This window comes from Diadema antillarum, unplaced genomic scaffold (genome assembly GCF_040938485.1).
Source record: "Diadema antillarum isolate AM-2024a unplaced genomic scaffold, OU_Dant_1.0 seq00001116_RagTag, whole genome shotgun sequence".
In the NCBI taxonomy this organism is placed as follows: Eukaryota; Metazoa; Echinodermata; class Echinoidea; order Diadematoida; family Diadematidae; genus Diadema; species Diadema antillarum.
Genome location: NW_027271930.1, coordinates 861,093 through 881,351, shown reverse-complemented (window position 1 = coordinate 881,351; position 20,259 = coordinate 861,093). Strand labels below are relative to the sequence as shown.

At 38.4% G+C, this 20,259-nt stretch overlaps 1 protein-coding gene across 3 annotated transcripts in view; it reads left to right on the top strand.

Annotated features, from left to right (window-relative positions):
- Positions 1-618: 618 nt before the first annotated feature.
- LOC139743858 (uncharacterized) overlaps positions 619-20,259 on the top strand; it is a 66,748-nt gene continuing 47,107 nt past the window's right edge. For 2 of the 3 annotated variants that reach the window (XM_071654319.1, XM_071654318.1), the window contains exon 1: positions 619-796. In XM_071654319.1, the coding sequence (XP_071510420.1) occupies positions 778-796 (19 nt within the window). In that variant the 5' untranslated portion in view covers positions 619-777. The remainder of the gene's footprint in view (positions 797-20,259) is intronic. The other variant, XM_071654320.1, reaches the window with a different exon arrangement.

Below are 20,259 nucleotides of genomic sequence, written 5' to 3'. Positions count from 1 at the left end.
GGCGTTTTCATTTCCAGGCTTGAAAAACCCAGGTTGAAGGACTTCTGATAATATAAACGAACGATAATGACGGCCTGTGCCAACTTCTCAAAAGCCGTGAAAATATTAATGTATCAAAGTCGTGTCTTTATTGGTGATTTATTGTAAAAAAGAAAAGAAAAGAAAAATCTTCACCCGTGAATGCCATCAGGATCAACAGTATTGTGCATAATTTTATTCTACAAGAAAAAAAAGGACCACATTCAGTACGTATCAAGCTATCAATCTAATATCTACCCCGTAAAAATGCTTGAAAACAATCAATTAGGAGATAAGGGGTGACTTGGGGAACAATTGTGCTATATCTACACTGCATTCTCCAATACCAATTCTCCATACCAAACGTAACTTATGAACATCGCGAGGGCATTACAAAGTGTGATATGATAGCCGGTTTTTATGGGATATCAATGTGAAATTCTATTTATAGGCTTATATCACATGTCTTGATTTGTCGAATGAAATACAGGCCGAATGATGACTGCCAACAAAGAAAATGAACAAAAGAAATATTGAAACCATCGCCTGGGGGCGGGCTTGCAACAGCCTCTATTTTACCGGAAGACGCACAGTTCCAGCGGAATGTTTTGTTGAAGCTTTCACGATCGTCGAGACCTGCCAAGCGTACCTGGATAAAAAAGTGAACATTTTGCATTTATAAGGAGGCTGCAAAGCACTCCGTTATTCTTCAGAACATTTCTACTGTCTACAGAGGCTCATTTTGTAGCGATTTTCAAGATGTCTAGCTTGCCAATGGGTGAGTTTTCATCGAGTTTTTGTTAATTTATCCTCTTGATTTGTTATTCATGAGCTGTCCGCAAGCGCAGTGCAAGGCGAATCTCGTGTAGGAGAGACATGAAGGCTCGGATGTTTTCTTCATGGCGTGCAAGTCAGCTTGCCTTTATTCTCCTCGAACGCAGATTTGGTGTCATCTTTTACCTTTCGTTATTCCTCTAAATGGTGATTTTAGATGAAATCTCGACATCCATCTGAAAGTCCGCACTCTTGCGGTGCACGTGGATACAACTAGAAAGTAAAGGGCAACATAGCTGTCCAAAAAATAAGAAGAAAAATAGAGGTTGCTTTGTATTCCTTTGTTTGGCCGATCTGTGCGCGTTGGGGCCCCTTGCATAGGGTTAGCAGGCATGAAGCGGCCATTAACGCAGTGAGCCAATGGGATCGCTGCATTTCTGTTGATTGTTCCAACGGGGAAAGCATTCGCTGTGCTGACAAATGAAGGGTTAGGGGTCATGGATGTTTCTAATAATTTTCATATTTCGAAACTCTATCTCATTCTGCCCTTTCCCCATCCATGCAACATAGTGGAAAGAATCATGTCAGTTTAAAGCACACATTATGGCTTGTTACAGTGATGTTGATGCATGACTGATGACCTAAATCTCATGCAATTGTACTGGAATTTTTATGAATGAAAGATCAACCTCAAGTGCATATATCACACAGTACTCTGGTGTTATGAATGGGCCTTTGTCATGCCATACATTTTGCCATGCTGGGCTTGTGCTGTTACTCTGTTAGCTGTGGAGTTCTAATATTCTTGTTGTACTTGAATGGAAGAGAGGACATTGTTGTCTATCAACAGAGAAAAAATGCAGTAGGAAAGTAGACTAAGATAAGGAAAGTCTACATATAAAAATACATGTAATTGACTTGATTCAAGATCTTGCTGTGCATTGCTGGTCTATATTAATGATAATATCAACTTTCTGTGGTTCATGATTGCTAGAGGAAATGCTGAGCTGAGAGCTCCTTTTTTTTTCCTTTTTTTTTTGCCACCTCAAATCTCCGTACGCGCTGATGCAATGACTAAACGTACAGGGGTTGAGTGCAAGTGCCGACTTGCCAAAATTCATCATGCAACGGGCGGCGCAAAATCTCCGATGCAACCTTGCACAAACAAGGTATGCTACGGCGCATTTTTCAGCGGCCCTGACTTTATATTGACATTGAGCCTGCATAGTGCCCTGCCAAATTCTGGCCAGGGGGACGGATTCTGGTCGGTTATCAAAGCGATATATTTTTGGATTTTGTGAAAATCTATGATGTACATGTATTTAACAAAATCATCATTGAGATACGATTAGTTCAAGATATTTGATATACATTGTTGTAGATATGATTTTGTATGAATTATTTTAGTTGGATAAATATTGCAGAAAAGCTTTAAAGCGAGTTTTGCAAGCCGAGAAAGTGCGATTTCTCTGGACTTTACCAAAAGTCATCTGAACTGAGCGCGAAAAGTGCTTCGTATCGTGACGTAAGTGAAAGGAACTGTACATGTACCAGCATTCACAGCGTTCACTTGTTCATACAGCCCAGATAAAGCCAAATTTTTAAATCACCGTGAAAATGACCGAGCCCGAGCCGGAAATGAAATGATCGGAGTATCAGCTTTCTGGACATATAAATATCATGACCATTGATACAATAAATGCAGGTTTATGTTTATGACGATGAAGCCATTGCGAGTGCACGGGAAATCGATAGTATAATGTGTGCATCCTATAGTGTGTTGAAGCGAAACTCGTCACGATATATAGATCTACACACCAGCTTTTCAGGTTTGACTGAATTATACAATTGTCGTACATGCCAAAGAGATTATACCTATAGAGTAAGTAGTCGCCATACGCGTGCGTACAAATGGTGCGTCCAAAATTGAAGAGGGAGCGCACACTCAGGTCCTGGCACTGGATCTAAGTCTACGTTCAAGTCATATCTTCTCATATCATATCTGGAGTGATATGTTATTCTTCATTACACATTTTCATTTTCAGAATCGCAATGTAGTTAATTGTTTAAATATTAGTTTCTACGATGATATCATATCATTTGAACCATTTGGTAGAGTCCAGACCTTTTTCTTGTTCGCAAAATTAACAGTGGGAACTTGGGTGTAGACTAGACAGTAGTTGAGCATTATGACGTTTGTGTCGCGTACATTCCCACTCACGCCATAAATATCAAATAACATCAACACCATTATGACGCTTAAACATGACCATTGTGACGTCACAATAAAACAACGCAAGGTCACTGCGCCGAATATTCAAGTCGAGCGCATTAAACAGTGCGCTGCCATCTACAGGATCCGTGCGATGGCGGCTCCCACAACGCGAAATGGCAGCTCCCTCGCGCGGCTGCCTCTCCACTGGACTATGCCTTCTTGTGGTATAATCTCTTTGGTAAATGCAAACACTGTGTGAGCTGACATTGACTTGATGTACAAAAAACAATGCACTTGCATGAGGAAAACAAATGAGATTGAGCAGGCTGTGAATGGCTGAGCATGTGGCGGTCGTCCTCTCGCCGTCGTCAGCTAGGGCAATTTAGGTCATTTTAAGTCAATATTTTGGATAGTTTAGAGGGCATGGAGGGAAGGAAATGAGGAAATATCCAAGGTACACTTCAATTGAAATATGATAATCGACCAGTAACTATTTTTTCTGGAGATGGAGGTTCAAAAAGCTGATCTTTGAAAGTAGGGATTTTGATGGATTTACTGTGAACAGCATGTAGTGTAATGACGTCATGTTCTGCACAGTTCCCTTCAGTGACGTCATCAAAAAAATCTACCGGACTGTTCCGAAACGGATATAACCGTGCAATGCAGAAACGAGTCCTAAAATCAGGTTTTCTGTTTTACGTGATTGAATTTGATGTAAAAGCGTTATTTAAACATAATACTCGTTAAATTACCTTTCCATAGAGGTATGGTATGTTGGGATGCGTGCTTTTTTCAAGATTTCATCTTTAAGTGACCGAATTCTGATAGGTTTACTCAAGATGACTACAAAATATTTAACGATTTGCCACAGTACATCTCATTTGCTTCTTCATATTTTGGCCATTGTGCTATGTATTGTGATACTTCACATATGACACAGTGAGCCTGGTTGAAACAATTTGCTGACTATTGCTAGTCACCTGGGGCAGACCATGAGGGGTCAGCATCACTTGCCTGTTTTTCTTGTGTGGATAGGTAAGGCGACCACTTTACCGGATTGTAGTATCTTGCTCTTTCCAATGAGTGAATGAATGAAGTGGATCCTTTTGTGTACGAGAGTCGTGAGTAACCCACACACAGGTCCGCCATGAAGTGCCCTATTTGAGGGACAGAGTGTTGTGCCTCTTATTGAATTGCTCAAACTGGGTCTTTGGATTGGGAGGCTGACACCCTACCAGCTGACCAAAATCACTACCTGTAAATCTGTGATAGATTACGTGATCAATGATAGCATATCCTAATTCTTATACTTCATAATATATCCCATTCTCCCTATAGCATCTAAAACTCAAGAGCAGCGGTGCAATTAAATTTCCATTATGATGTGTCTGCAACGCTGTGCCAGTGCACAGAGCGAGCTCTATTTGATCATACACAAAAAACGCAGAGCATGATCTCTATCTCCAAACTACCATAGTTTTGCAGATTTTCTCAGCAATTGTTAAATGTGGGAATAAAGAAATATGAAGTTATAAGCTCAGAAAATGCATTTCTATTTTGAAGCGACAATGTTTTAGTCATGATAAAAAGAGAAAAATTAGATGAAATTACTGCATATCTTCTGCCTGTGCCTGCTGCACAGTTAATCCACATTACCAGAAGTGCATATATTGACACCGAAAGTGTGATCCTGCTTGACCTCTGTGTGGTTACGCGTGGGTGCGTAAGATCACCTCATTCATTTGCATGTAGCATAAGGCCAGCGTATGGACCCAACCGCTAGCAACAAAATGTTTACATTGGTATGCGATAGGGAGAATTATTGTTATCCATTTTATTATGTATCTGTGTCAAGTCTTTTGCCATTATCTGATCCTGTTTTGAGCACAGAAAATAGGAGATAAAATCTCCATTGTTCTGTATTCTCATAGTAATGTGATACTGCACAATCCACTTGTATTACATTAATGTACTGAGTAACTGCTCTACTGTAGGGAAACTGTCAGCTGGATACTGCTTGAAGTATGGACCGATTCGGGTTCGTTGAGGGCAGCAGACAATTTGTGGCACTGGGCGCAGCCATAGTGGGTGTCTCAGCCGACCCCCCCTGCTCTCCCCCCCACCCCCCCGGGCAACATGTTTATCGCGCACCTTGTAACAAAGGTTCGCGCACTAAGCAAGCGTCGTCGCGCACTCAGTACGAGACGCCTATTGGCTAAAACGACCATGCATCAGTTTTTCATTCCGCGCGCAGAAGGGGGTGGGGAAGAGGAGGGGGGGTGGGCTGAGACACCTCGTTAATGGCGCTGCCCATGCCAAAAATCCACATAGCGCGTCACAGAATCGGTCTATAAGGCATATTACAGTGTATACAGTCCATATTTGCAGGGATTAAAAGTTAACAAATCTCATGCTGAGTATTATCGTACTGTGTGGGGCAGAGATTATTATTAACAGGACAATGTAAGTACAACTTGTATATTATGTGACTGATTGATAAATTGCCCTACTGTACATCAACGTAAAAAAGCACTAAATTGATCGGGTGTTTCAGTAGAGCCATGATACAAGAAATCATGGGCATACGTACTCAAGCGGGATTCGAACCTACGACCTCCTGATGTCCAGACATGCGTCATTTCCACTAGACCACCGCGCTTCCGCCCGACAAGTGCTGGTTCTAATCATTATAGCATGCAGCTGTTACTGCGTAATTATTCAAATTCATGAAATTCTTCCATTGAGATGTTTTTGTGCGGCTCATTGGTATATTGTCCTCCATCGACATAAATAAGCACTGAATTGATCAGTGTTTTAGTGGTAGCCATGATAGAAAAAAATCATGGGCATACGTACTCAGGCAGGATTCAAACCTACGAAAATTTAGACTCGCGAAATATATAGTGTATACAGTATATGATGCGATGAAGAAAATTGATCTTTTTTATTTCTTGTCAAGACAAATAATTCAGTAAAGGTTTGTATCCAGGTCAATCAGAGAACTTGTATGGTTATGGCATGACCCCTCATCTTCTTGCATGCAATATTACGGACAGTTTCATCATTTTACAAGCACACATGAAAGTTTATAACAAGCTTCTTATTTTACACGGACTATATTGTAACTGTTTTGTTTATTGTACTGTGTATTTATCAAAGTGAAGTTATGTTTACATGTAAGGTGCGGCTTTTTGCTTTAACACCTTAAAGAACAACAACAAATTTATTCTGAATGGATATATGTGACCCTGCACCTCAAAACAAACAAAAAGTCGCCAGACATGAATTTTTAGTTAAGACCTTATTCTGAAAGAGCAGACTTTAAGCTTTAAAATGATGTATAACTCAAATCAAATGGACTCTCCTAACCTATCTAAATATTGGAAAGAAAGCACAAACTCAGGAAAAGTGTGAACTGAGAAAAGAGGCTCTGAAGTACAGTGTCTATACAAGCGCTTAATCTTTACCAAACCGTGCTGGCTGTGCGATGAATGGGACAAAAAAAAGGAAGTAAACCACCAGAGTAACAACAATGAAGGGATTATCAGATTAAATTGAAATTAGGCATGCCTAATTAGCACATTCTGTCCATAATTAGCGCCAACTTTCAAAGCAGTACACTATCCTTTCAAAAGTTATTAGAGTTGAAAGTCAAGAGTGTTGATAAGGTTTTTCAGAAATGAAAAAGGGATTCTAAAGACACACCTAATCACACTATTCTACCAATATGTTCGAGATAAACTGCTAAAAAACACACTTTCCTGCCCGTTTTATGATACCAAATCTTAGCATAATGTAAAAGAAGACCCGTTCTTTCAGGAAATATGAAAAAAGTCAAGTTCGGCTAGGTTGACCCATTTCACTTATTTTCAGTCCTCACGCAAAATCAGTTGTCGTGCGACTTTATGTTCGTTTTGAGGTGCACGGTCACATATTGACTTTGATCTATAACCAGCACCAGCAAAAATTGCTGAGAAATAATTTGAAGTGGTACAGGTTTAAGTGATTCTGTGGAAAACTTACCTGTATAATATTCCATTCAACTTTGATGATACAGTAACTAACATCACACAGAACCAACTAAAGTTTAATAAAGCTTATGCATAACAAAATTGTATAGTGCTCATATTTTCATTGAATTCCTTTTTTGGAGGGGAATAAAAAGCATATGAATTATATCAATTTCATTAATTGTAAAGTTATAGCAACAACAGTTATGACCTTGATATGTCAGGGGCTAGTTAATGCTGAAGGAAACCACAAGTTTGTGAATTACTTCTTTTGTTAAAAAAAAAGGAAAAAAGAAAGAGCACTGTTGTGATGAGAAATCCAGATTTGAAAGAAAATAATGTATTGAGTGGCTTATGTGGTTGTTGTTGCTTTTTTCTCTTGCAAAACTTTATATATATTCATAACGTTATTTAAGGTCTGGTTTAAATGAGACTTTTGCCAGTTTTCATGTATTCTATTCATGATGTCATATCTATAACCATATGTGGCTTTTCTATTCTTTGATGATAAGTTTCTCAACTAAGTATCATCAGCTTCTGTAATTAACACAAGAAAAAAATATGTGTGTGATCTCTCTTACAAATCTTGATAGATTTTTTGAATAAAGAAGTTGAGCTTATGTTTTGCAGGTTAAGATAGATGCAATCGTCCTTTCTAGGGTTCCTGCTGTCGCTGGTTTGTGTAGTTGCAGGTCTTATTGGCAAATATGTCCTTCCTTGCTTGAAAAAGTCAGAAAACATGCTTCTCAGAGAGTGAGGGTTTCTTGACTTGAAACCCATTATTTCTTCAAAAGGAAAATTTTGTAAACAAAAAAATCTTTTATTTTTCTTATTTTAATAAATCAGTGAGGGAAAGACATTTAAGATGGAAGAAGAAACTCTGTACAACTTGTATGTGTATGCAACCATACTGTATCTTCCTGTATCAACAAATATGTGTCTGTGCACAGATTCGTATGATAAGTTGAAGTACACTTTTGTTCAAAGAGCCTTGGGATTCTGTTCTTAATAGTTTTCAGAACTAAAGCCTCGGTCATAGCCGACTGTGTGTGTCCGCTAGAGTTGCAGGGCTGTGAGCAAACTTCTGTGATTCTTTGCACTTGTACTTGGTGTAACAGGTGCGCGCTTATTGTACCCTGTACTTACGTCCTTTTGCATGGGCCCACACAGGCCTCTTGCAACCTCCTCAAAAAATATAAGATTTTTTTTTTTCATACGAAGCCGTACGGTGAACATGCAACATATGTACATGTAGGCGCTGTGCCTCTGCTGTGCAGCAAGTACGGCTCAGTGCAGTGTTTGCAAGAAGTGTTTACAATGTCACCAGTACGGTTACAAGATGTATGTTACATGGTTAGTGCTCACCTGTATTGCTTGAGCAAGGTATGCATGATTTACTAGTTTTCGTGAGTGGATTTCTCCTTGACAATTTGGTAAATATGGCAGGCCTGATTTTCCGTCAAAGATTGCGTTTGATACAGCTCCACTTGCTCCAGGGGCCCGTTGCATAAAAGTTACAGTTATGGTAACTTTGCCATCCAATGGTAACTACCATGGTAACAATACTCAACAGCCAATCAAAATCAAGAATTCCATGGAAGTTACCATTGGACGGCAAAGTTACCATAATTGTAACTTTTATGCAACGGGCCCCTGGAGGAGGAACAGCAGCGTTAAAACCTTATTTGGGCTCTTGCCATTCGAGAGCAACAACGTCTTCAGGAAGAAAGAGAGTGATGGTATTGGGTTCAGCTCTGGATAGAGTGGTGTTGGTTGTTCAGACAGTACGACACCTTTTCTAAGAGCTCTAACACAAATCCCATGGTGACTACCAAGGGTATACGTATGACATGGACCCGAGTACATTTGCCCAAAAATCCACTAAAATCTGTTCCTCTGAAGGACACAATGTGTTTGTCTTTTTGGAGCGCTGTCCCAACATCTGCCTGTCATCTTCATTTCTCTTGCAGTCCTCGTCCTGCGACACCACCGCTAGTGAATCAGATTCACTACTGATTTTATTTCTCCTCAGCCATGTCAGCCCTCCCTCCCTCCTTTTCAGCTTTCTCTCCTTCCTTTACTTGCTTTCTTCTTCTCGTACCGTAACTTTTAGGATCCATTTTCAATTCCAAATTTTCTATGAATGTGATGCAGACGACCGAATGGTACATTGTAAATGGCAGAGTTCTGACCTTGCCGACTTTCAGGGTGCACCATGCATGTATGACCAAACGAATGTTCTTTCCAACTGGCGGAGAAGGCCCAATGACATTGTGGTGTATGTCGACCGTGCAGTGATTGCACTCTCTACGCATGCTGGATGTGCCTTTGAAGTATAGCCATTGCAAATAAAGTTCATAGTATGGTAACAATGCCAAACATTGCAGCCAGTGTAACATGAACATACACTTCTGTGCACCATCTTGCAAAAGCTGCGTGTGCCATGTGCATTCATCAAAAGGTAGCCACATGCGGCGTTTGTAAGACATGTCCAACAACTGCCCTGTGTGTTCTGTGTACTTGATAAAAAAGTATGGGCCTGTGTGTAGGATGCAAGAATTATCTGCAAAATTGGTTGCAGACCACACATATGGAGGAGCATGGGCAGTTGTTACCAGGGCTTTAGGTGTGCATGTGCCAAAGATTTGGCTTGATTAGTTCATTGTGCAGCCAGACTTAATCAAAAGTAACATTGACCTATTCAATGAATATCCCAAATTTAAAATGAAATTGAAGAAGAGATCTACATTTGCCAGGAATGGAACGAAGCAAGCGAGCACGTGATCAATGACAGTTTGAGTGAAAAAGGAACCGGCACAAATGTTTTGCAAAATAGCATTTCAAAAATTAACACATCCTCCATTATTAAGGAAGTTTTCAAGTTAATCAACTTATGTGGGTTTTTTGTTTTTGTTTTTATTAAACACAAGCAAAGAATACTTAAATAGAGTTACAGAATGTCTATTTAGACAGACCCAAAGGACACCGTGGCATATGACTAACAAACATTTCGAAAAAATAGTAATGGATTTTCATAAGTCTTTGGATGTGTAGGAGACTGTAATGTGTTCTACCATTCATGCCAGCATACAGCCCAGATTTTTTTTAACATTATGATAATGGCCATTATTATTTATTTTTGCAGCAGCCATACTTTGTTGGGTGTTATTGAATGTTCATATTGTGCCATTTGTTATTTTACTCTAACTGGTGATAAAAATGTGCACACAAAGACATTACTGTCAACCTTGCTTAAGTCAACCTCACATAAATCAAATAATCACCCAAGTCAAAGGTCTTTTCAAGTCCTCTTTATATTACATTGATTTTTTTCTAAGTCGAAGCTGTTTCTTCAGTCCAAATAGATTAGACTTAGGCAAGGTTGACTGTATTTTCATTTCCTGTTAACTACTGTAGCTTCTTGAATTAGCTTCTTAAAATGACTAACCCTTTTCTGCCTGGATCAACCATTTTACGAAGGAGAAGGAATGAAATATCGGGAAACATAGAAGGAATATATTTTATCAGTTGGCTGCATCAGATGTACATATTTTCATCATTGGATTCTAACAAGTTTATTTAGTTCAACATAAGATACAGTCTACAGTGATTTACCCAGACAAAACATGAATGGAATGAATGTATAATGGTGTGTTCCAGCAGATTTACCAGAATGCACAAGCATCAAGATACACATTCATTGATTTGATTTGTCATCTTCTCATTTGATGTCCTTCCATCCATGCACTGATGTGACTCGCATTTTTCAGATCTTATCCGCTAGGCAGTAAATTATCACTGGTGGTCTGCTGATGCTATTGCCTTCAATTTCATTCTAGCTTTGATATTGTCCCACATGCACATTCACTGTTTCCCTCCCCACGTATTGTAGACTGCCCTGCATCATAGCAAGTTGCTATTAGATGTATCTATAGAGTAATAGTTAAAATAATACAAATGAGTCATTTAAGTTTAAAATCTTAACAAAATTCAAATACCCATATGATACAAGACTAATAATAAAATGTGATGATAAAAATAGATGAACATGACATCATCAGATAGTAAGATCTCCATTCACAGAATGACAAAATATTGCGTCATATCCCTCCCACAAACACCAAGGCAGCTGAATGCACATTCTCATATTTGATCCGTTATATCAAGGAGGTTCAAGAGAATGGAGTCACAACTGTCTTATTTTCCTTTGCTAGATGTTCGATGCCGCCACTCCAAAATATTTGAAGCATATATGCCAAACAGGATCTGCCACGCAGATAGGAAGACAATTGACTCGTGTCTCATTGCATAATCACCAGCCATTTTCTATAGAAGATATGTCTTTGTGATGGTAATTACTTTTCGCTATCCCTTCTTATAAAAGGTAGGTGGTACAGACACGAGGATGTGCGAATAGAAATTGCGCAAAAAATGCTGAAATTAAGATGGAAATTATTCGACTGGGCATACCCGGGCACTAACCTGAGCTCTTTCAATAAAGAATTATATTTGAAGATTATTCCATTTCATTCCATTATTTGTCGGAATTAGGCGGAAAAGCGATAAAACCGGCTCTTCAGGATGGTACAGTTTTAAACATTTTCACATGATACAGCTCTGATTTACACTTTTGCACAAATTTCTGCACGGGATTGACTTTTGTTTTACAATAATTACATGCTTTATCATTAACTTAAATTTCATTTTATTTGATAGATAAATAAGCAAAATATGGCCAATATTATGTTAACGTTCAAAATGAATCTTCATATTACTCAGCATGATGGCGGCTTCGAACATCGATCATCAAAGGCACGAATGCACAGTCTGTGAAGTTCTTTTGTACATCAATAGAAATCTGACAACTGTTTGAATAATTACAGCCAGTTGGAACTCCAACTCTTAAACCTCCTTGGTTATATCTTATACACTTTTCCACAACTCTCTGTATAGTATAGAGAAGAAACTTTCAAAAAGAAACTCAAAACCAAACTATTCCCATCATAGGATATTCTGTTTTTGTTGTACATTGTAAGAGTGCTCCAATCAGTTTGTTGTAAAAGCAGTTAATAAGAAACAGTCATTAGTGTTATTATTATTGTTATTATTATTATTATTATCATCATCATCATTACTATTATCATTATTATTATTATTATTATTATCTCTATCTTCACAAGATATCTCTTGGAGATTAATATCACGTCAAGTTCCATCCTGGAACCTTAGACTTCTAATACTTTTCTCAGGATTCGTGCCGTCCCCAGCAATGCTGCTTTTTGGAGCGTTTGCACTCGATCTGGCACACCAACGTCGTCCAAGTGCCGTCGCAGCTGCTTTGGCGTTGTTCCGAGTGCTCCAACGACAATAGGGATCACCTTCGTTCTCATATTCCACAGGCGGCGAAGCTCTCTGGCAAGGTCTTGGTACTTCTCTATCTTTTCCTTCTCCTTCTCGGCTACTCTGCTGTCTCCCGGTACCGCGACATCGACGATTGTGCACATCTGTCGAGCCCTTTCTACGACGATGATATCCGGACGCCTGTGCTGGATGACATTGTCAGTTTGAACATCGAAATCCCACAGGATTTTAACTTGATCATTTTCAGAAACTTTCTGTGGTTCGTGCATATACCATTTGCTCTCACATGGTATTTCATGTTTTCTGCAAAGCTCCCAGTGAACGACTTGTGCCAGTTTGTCATGTCGTCTTTTGTACTCCTTTTGCGCCAATTTACTACAGCCACATACGATATGTTGCACTGTCTATTATTATTATTATTATTATTATTATTATTATTATTGTCCCCGCCGAACGAGTTCGAGCAGGGGACTATGAAACGGGCTCCGTACGTGTGTGTGTCCGTGTGTCCGTCCGTCTGTCCGTCCGTCCGTCCGTGTGTCCGTGTGTCCGTGTGTCCGTGTGTGCGTCCGTGTGTGATCAAAATCTTCAATTTGCTACTTCTCTGTCATTTATTAGCCAATTTTGATTCTGTTTGCTTTATATGATAGCACTACATGGGAGCTTTGAAACTTCTACACAGAATTTCAGTCGTGACCTTTGACCTTGACCTTTGACCTATATTGTACATTTTGCTACAAAATGCTACTCCTTCGCCATTTCTAACCCGATTTCGATTCCGTTTGCTTTATGTGATGGCACTAGGTGAGGGCTTCAAAACTTCTACACAGAATTTTGACCTTTGACTTCTTTGACCTTTGACCTTGATTTTTGACCTGTATTGTACATTTTGCTACAAAATGCTACTCCTTCGCCATTTCTAACCCGATTTCGATTCCGTTTGCTTTATGTGATGGCACTAGGTGAGGGCTTCAAAACTTCTACACAGAATTTTGACCTTTGACTTCTTTGACCTTTGACCTTGATTTTTTGACCTATATTGTACATTTTGCTACGAAATGCTACTCCTTCGCCATTTCTAACCCGATTTCGATTCCGTTTGCTTTATGTGATGGCACTAGGTGAGGGCTTCAAAACTTCTACACAGAATTTTGACCTTTGACTTCTTTGACCTTTGACCTTGATTTTTTGACCTATATTGTACATTTTGCTACGAAATGCTACTCCTTCGCCATTTTTAACCCGATTTCGATTCTGTTTGCTTTATGTGATGGCACTAGTTGAGGGCTTCAAAACTTCTACACAGAATTTTGACCTTTGACTTCTTTGACCTTTGACCTTGATTTTTGACCTTTATTGTGCATTTTGCTACAGAATGCTACTCCTTCGCCATTTCTAACCCGATTTCGATTCCGTTTGCTTTATGTGATAGCACTAGGTGAGGGCTTCAAAACTTGTACACAGAATTTTGACCTTTGTCTTCTTTGACCTTTGACCTTGATTTTTGACCTATATTGTACATTGGCTACAAAATGCTACTCCTTCGCCATTTCTAACCCAATTTCGATTCCATTTGCTTTATGTGATGGCACTAGGTGAGGGCTTCAAAACTTCTACACAGAATTTTGACCTTTGACTTCTTTGACCTTTGACCTTGATTTTTTACCTATATTGCACATTTTGTTACAAAATGCTACTTCCGGCGGGGACATATGTTACGCACCGCGTAATTTCTACTTTTCCTTGTTATTATTATTATTATTATTATTATTATTATTATTATTATTATGATAATGATGATGATGATGATGCAGGGCTGCACACCAGCCCGCTGGCATTTCATCAACTGGTCTGACCTGTCTGTTGGACAGTAAGTACCCAGTTTTTCAATTTTATTTCTGGTCAGGGACCATCAGACCAGTGCCGGTATGCAGCATTGTATTATTATTATTCTAATTATTATCGATATCATATTTAAACGATATTGTAGTTTTCTTCAAAATTGTATATTAGTAGAAGATCAGTTGTTTTGACAAGCTCCTCTGTTAGAGAACCTTGGTACTGGTGAGCTGATAGCATAAAACCAGTGTATACGTTTAGTAAAAGAAAGGCCAAGAGGTGCTTATGGAAGCTCCTCACACTACATAATGATGAAGAGGCTGACTTCCTCAAAGATATGATGAGATTCTGTTCTTACCTCACCTTTTTAGTAGAGGTTGCTTGGATTAAAGAACATCTAATGATCAAATAAATTATAGCATTGATGCAACAAACTTTACTTGCAGTATGCTATGCTGTAAATTATTAGTGTATGAATGGGATCTTTAAAGGGACTGTACAGTACTGGTTGAGGTGAGGATTCATGTTTATAACATTCCTAAGTGAGATAAAGAGAAACCTCATATGAAATATGAAAGAGCATGTAATTTTAAGAAGGATTCAACTTTTATTTGATGAAAATTGGTTTTCAAATGGCTGAGATATCCAAAAAAGTTATGATAATAAAAGGCGACAAGCCACGCCTTTTACTAGGATCTCTTTGTTTCACTTTGTTTTTGGATATCTCAGCCATTTCATAACCGATTTTCATCAAATAAACGTTTGATACCCCTATAGAATTGGGTGCTCTTTGACATCTCATAGAGTGATTTCTGAATATCTTGCAAAATGTAAAAAGCCAAATCCTCACTTCAACCAGAACTGTATAGTCCCTTTAAGTAATTCTCGAGCCATTTAGGTTAAATGTCAGTTTTCAAAATCCGAAATCTGAATTCTGAAATGTTATCTGACTAGCGTAAAAGTAAAAGAGTGGTAACAATTATCGAAGGTGTAAGCCTTGTGGTCAGTTGCCAGTATCTAGATTGAACTACGCTTTCATGTGGAGATTGGAAACAATGACTTGAATTAGATATGGAAGAAAAAAAAGAGAGGTTTCATGCAATGTACTTGCAATACTCATTTGGAGTTACAGCTGTAGTCTCATATGAAACCCTCTGAAAAGCAACTATGGTAGTGTATTAACATGACAATAGCACTTGCCTGATAAACAACATACATTGTACAGTTGTATCTCAAATATAAGCCCTAATTGCCTGTACTTTCATAATGAAAATTTACATATTCTCTTTAAAGTCTTTCTCTCTGTCTCTAATAAAGATTGCATTAAAGGGATTTCCTGAGCAGTTGAAAGCTAGTCTGAAAAGAAGGGTTAATATTTTCTTAGAACAACAATGAGAATTTGATCAAAATCAGGTGAAAAATAAGGAGGTTATGACATTTTGAAGTCAATTTCTCAGGAAACAGTTCTTGAACAGTATGCAAATAGTGACTGAAGTGATTATGTCATCCCCTAACAACTTGCCTTATAGTTTGTAAAAATTTTGACATTTCCATTTTTTTTTTATCATTCAAAAGTAATTGCACCTAAGTCTCAAATCCTGATATTTTTTTTATATCGAACTGATCATTCTGAAATTATTCAACCAATTTACATAACATGTTTCACATTGAATTTCCATCTTTTTTTTTTTTTAACACAATCAATGGAAATTGTGAGGTGATGGCATCATCAGCTCACTCATTTGCATGTACTTATTAACTGTCCAAGAACTGTTCTGCAGAAATTAGCGAAACTTCACAATTTCATAACTTTCCTAATTTTTATCCAAGTTTGGTCTGATATCCATTGTTATACTCATGAGACTTGCATGTAACCAGACTGGAATTCCTCTTAATGCTTAATATGTGTCAAAAGTGAGCTATTTTGTGACAAATGTAACAATTTTCGCCCATATTTTGAAAAACAAGCATTGATAATGAAGAGTTTTGGATGATTTGAAGAATTGTGGGCCTTGGGTAAAAGGTCAAGTGAATATATTAAAATTCCAAAATACCTGCTCTCTTAAACAATTAAGTCATCCATCCACATGAAAACTGGTTAAGGAAAGTAAACACTCAACACATTTGTGACAAACATGTCATTTCAGTATTTTGCCTGTCATGTGAAACTGTCGTCTTCACATTGTCAAGATGTATTCTTGCCCTCTTGGGAGAACCATGTGATATGGCAGAGGCATACCAGTCACCATAGCGACATTTCTAGTTAAATGTTTGACTCTTGATTTTGAATGGACTCATGAGAGACAGAGAGTTTACCAAAATGACGAAAGTTACTGTCTAGTGACAAGAGACAGGGAATTTCCTAAAGTGACGAAGGTTATCATCTGGTGATCCCGAACTTAACTTGCCTCCGAAGCAACTTCTTCCTTCCAGCGCACAGTGCAAAGCTTTCATCCAGGGGTATTTTTTACGATTTCTTCAGTATTGTCGTATGACCAGCACATTGCAGCTTTGCCATGAAGAATAATGACTAATGGCTGCAAATTGTGCAAATTGAAAAATATGCCGACTCTTTTTGACCAAATTCATGTTGGGGGAAAAGAGCAGCAATGACCGAAGTGCGTACATTGATCACATTGCATGGTATGTGTATGAGGATGCACGCTAGACAACCAGAAGCAACATTGCTACCAAGCTATCCCATAGTGAATCTGCGACGAGGCTCTTCTTCTGGCGTTGTGCTCATTGGTTATGGTGTGTTCCAAGAATTATGATGTTTTGTTGTCGCGCCCATGTGTAGTCGGAACAAGGAGGTATGTTTTTACCTCCGTGGTCGCACTAAGTCACAGAGCTTCAGTTTTAGAAGTTGAAGATTGCCTTGGACGTATGCTGTGTGACGTGAATGCAATGATGTAGCCAAATTCTGACTGAAATCAATTTGCTACAGTGCATAGTATAGTGTGTATCTATGCATTCAACACAATTCGTGTACATTTTTTTTTTTTTTTAAAGCGACAGTTATTTCTGTACGTGCTGTACTTCAGATGTGAACGACATTTGTTAGTTTGAAAACAGTACCAAAGAGTATAATGGGATTTTTTCCCTGTAAGAAAAAAAAAGAAAAAGATGAAGTCTAAGATCCCAGGACCCTCTGAAGCAGTGTGTTGTTAATGAATAAATTATTAGATAGACTCAAGAAAGATGGGGCTGTTAAGCAGGAAATATAAGCTCTTAACCATTATGGTAAGCTTTGAAATAAAGAAGAAATTTCTACTACTGTATACGCCATATATTTTGCGAGTCTAAATTTTTGCGAATCGAGACTTCCCAACGATTTCGCGAGTGGTTAAATTCGCGATCGTGGGGTCCTGCACTGAACGGAGAAATGCGTGTATGCGTACGTCACATTTATATCAGGTTCGGAGTCAATATTTTCGTGTGTTTTTAATTTCGCGAATAGCACCTGACTCGCAAAATTCGCAAAAATAAAAACCTCGCGAAATATTTGGCGTATACAGTATTCAGTAGCACTTTACTTGTCATTTGTAGATTAGATTAATGCTGAAACGACAGCATGCTTGATTAGGAAAGCAGCATGAATGTTACAGCGTGATTTGCCATTCTTCTGAAGTTACCTTTTACGTAAATTCAACTGATTTTAGTGTAATTCTGAGTTAGTTTAAACTTCCTGCGTATATGCTTGCTGCGTATAACTTGCTATCTCATTGCTAGGAAATTCATGTGACGACTCTGTTGTATATTTTTCTCTGGCTTTATTTGAAAGGATGATGTGAGTCAAGTGATATTTGCAAAATAGACAACATGCTGAAATATTGCTTCTTGACATACATAAATTTAATGCATTTCATTGTCTTCAAAGTGGGAGATTGCTTACCCTTCTTCCTAGAAAATAATAATACCTATTTCTAAACTGAATTTAACCATACGTGGAATTGCCTTGCATCAAGATTTGCAAAATATGAAGAAGAATTAATGGTACATTGCATTTCACACTCCATGAATGAAAGAATCACAGGCAGCAGAACACTAGTAGAGACAATGATGAGAGCATCAACACATCAATTGAGAATTTTTGTGTTTTTGTGTCAGGGTTATTGTATACAAGTACTAAATGTAAAGCTAAAAATGAAAGCACATTACATGTAGTGTCCACAGGTAGGCCAAGGGGCATTATTTTTTCGGATTTAAAAAAGAAAATTAAATCTTTGAGCTGTAGTTCTCCTGGCTGAATTTTAGGGTGTACTCTAATCAACTAAACAGAGACTCTTAAATGGGATATTCTCCTGCTTGCCCCACTAGCTAAGTGGAGACTCTGATAGTGCGACATACATGTGCACGACATTGTGTGGTGGTGGTGCACATCATGAGTTCAAGGCACAATGTCCCTTGCAGCCTGGGTCCAGGGTCTGATTCAGAGCCCTGAAAGCTCTCAGGTTATACATTTTTGTTAGTGTTCCCTGGTGCTACAGTTGTATTAGCTAGAGAAAATGCATCCTGAGCGGGAAACACAGCTTAGAGTGGGAGATTAGAAGAAAAAGGTCCCAAAGTTGGAGATCTCCTGCTGAAAGTGGGAGAGTGGAGCATCTGAATGTACATTGTAGGCGTGGAAAGGACAACTGTCAAGATATCATTATGATATGATACCTGTCAGTATTCTACTGAATCAAGCCCAAGTACAAATGTACTTCATAGTCGACAGTCATTATGATAAAACAATTCCAGTAGCTTAAGATTTTAGCAGCTTGGTTCATTGAGTAGGAAGAAGATTAAAGTGCAGTTCAGTGGCATTTACAGCATTTAATCATGGCAGCCGTTACACATATTTGGTTGAAATGGATCTGTTGGTACCATTCAGAAAAATGCCAGTGTATGATTTCTGATAATATGGTAATGCTGTACATTTCAGGGGTCCTGTGGAGTGAGATTGCCCTATATTTTGTTCTTGTCTAGTTCCTGAGGGATTTTTCTCAATAGTAGGATGCTACAAGCCTACATGCCCACTTGCCTTGGGCCTAAGGCTCCTGCTTGGGAGAAGAAAAAAAAATGAATGGCAAGTGTCTGTCACAATGAGTGTAGGAACTGTGCCAAATGCCCATTTGGGCAAGTTAGAGAAATAAATTCAGCTCAAGAGCCTAGGGTACAGAGATCATCATTCATTGATTAACAGGACTGTAGAATTATTGTTAGAACAGTTCTGTTCGATTGGATTACCCCAATAATTTTGATGCCATTTTTTCTTCTCAGCTCACTCAGTATTCAAGATGATTGAGATGGAATATACCCGTTTGTTCGTTGGTTTGTTTGTTTCTTTTTCTTTGACATTCTGACTTAGGATTTTTGTTTGCTGTTTTTGTTTACTTATTTCTCATGCAAGATGTAACTTGATTTCCTTAAGTTATGCTTTTGATGGGTGGAAGAGGGAAAAAAAATGTAAGAAGCACCAAAAAATAGTGAGTGATAAAAACATACCAGGTATAGAATTTTGAACAATAGACACCATACCATGGTCCAAATTTACAAAGGTGGTTTAAAGTTAGACAATGGACTAAAATAAGCATGAAATAGGCGTACCTCTGACATGCATATCAACGCGCTTGTGTTACAGGATGTCTGCTGGCGTACACACATCAATCATATTTATGCATAAGAGATACATTGTACTAAATATGCATAAACCATGGTCTAAATTTAAACCACCTTTGTGAATTTGGGCGTATATGGTTGTTTGCAAATGAATAGATTGTGTGCGCTCTCATATGATGGAACTAACAAGCATACAGGTAGAACAGGTTTTTTTTTTTTTTTTTTGGTTTTTTTTTTTTTTTTTTTTTGGGGGGGGGGTCACTTTGTCTGGGTAAGTATTGACATTGCTTTTAATTACCTCTGCCAAGGGAGGAGGTTAAATGTTTTCATCAGCGTTTGTTTGTTCATTGGTTTGTTTGTCTGTGTGCAAAACAGCTCAAAAAGTTGTCAGTGGATTTGGATGAAAATTAATTGGAAAGGTTGAGAATGGCACAAGGA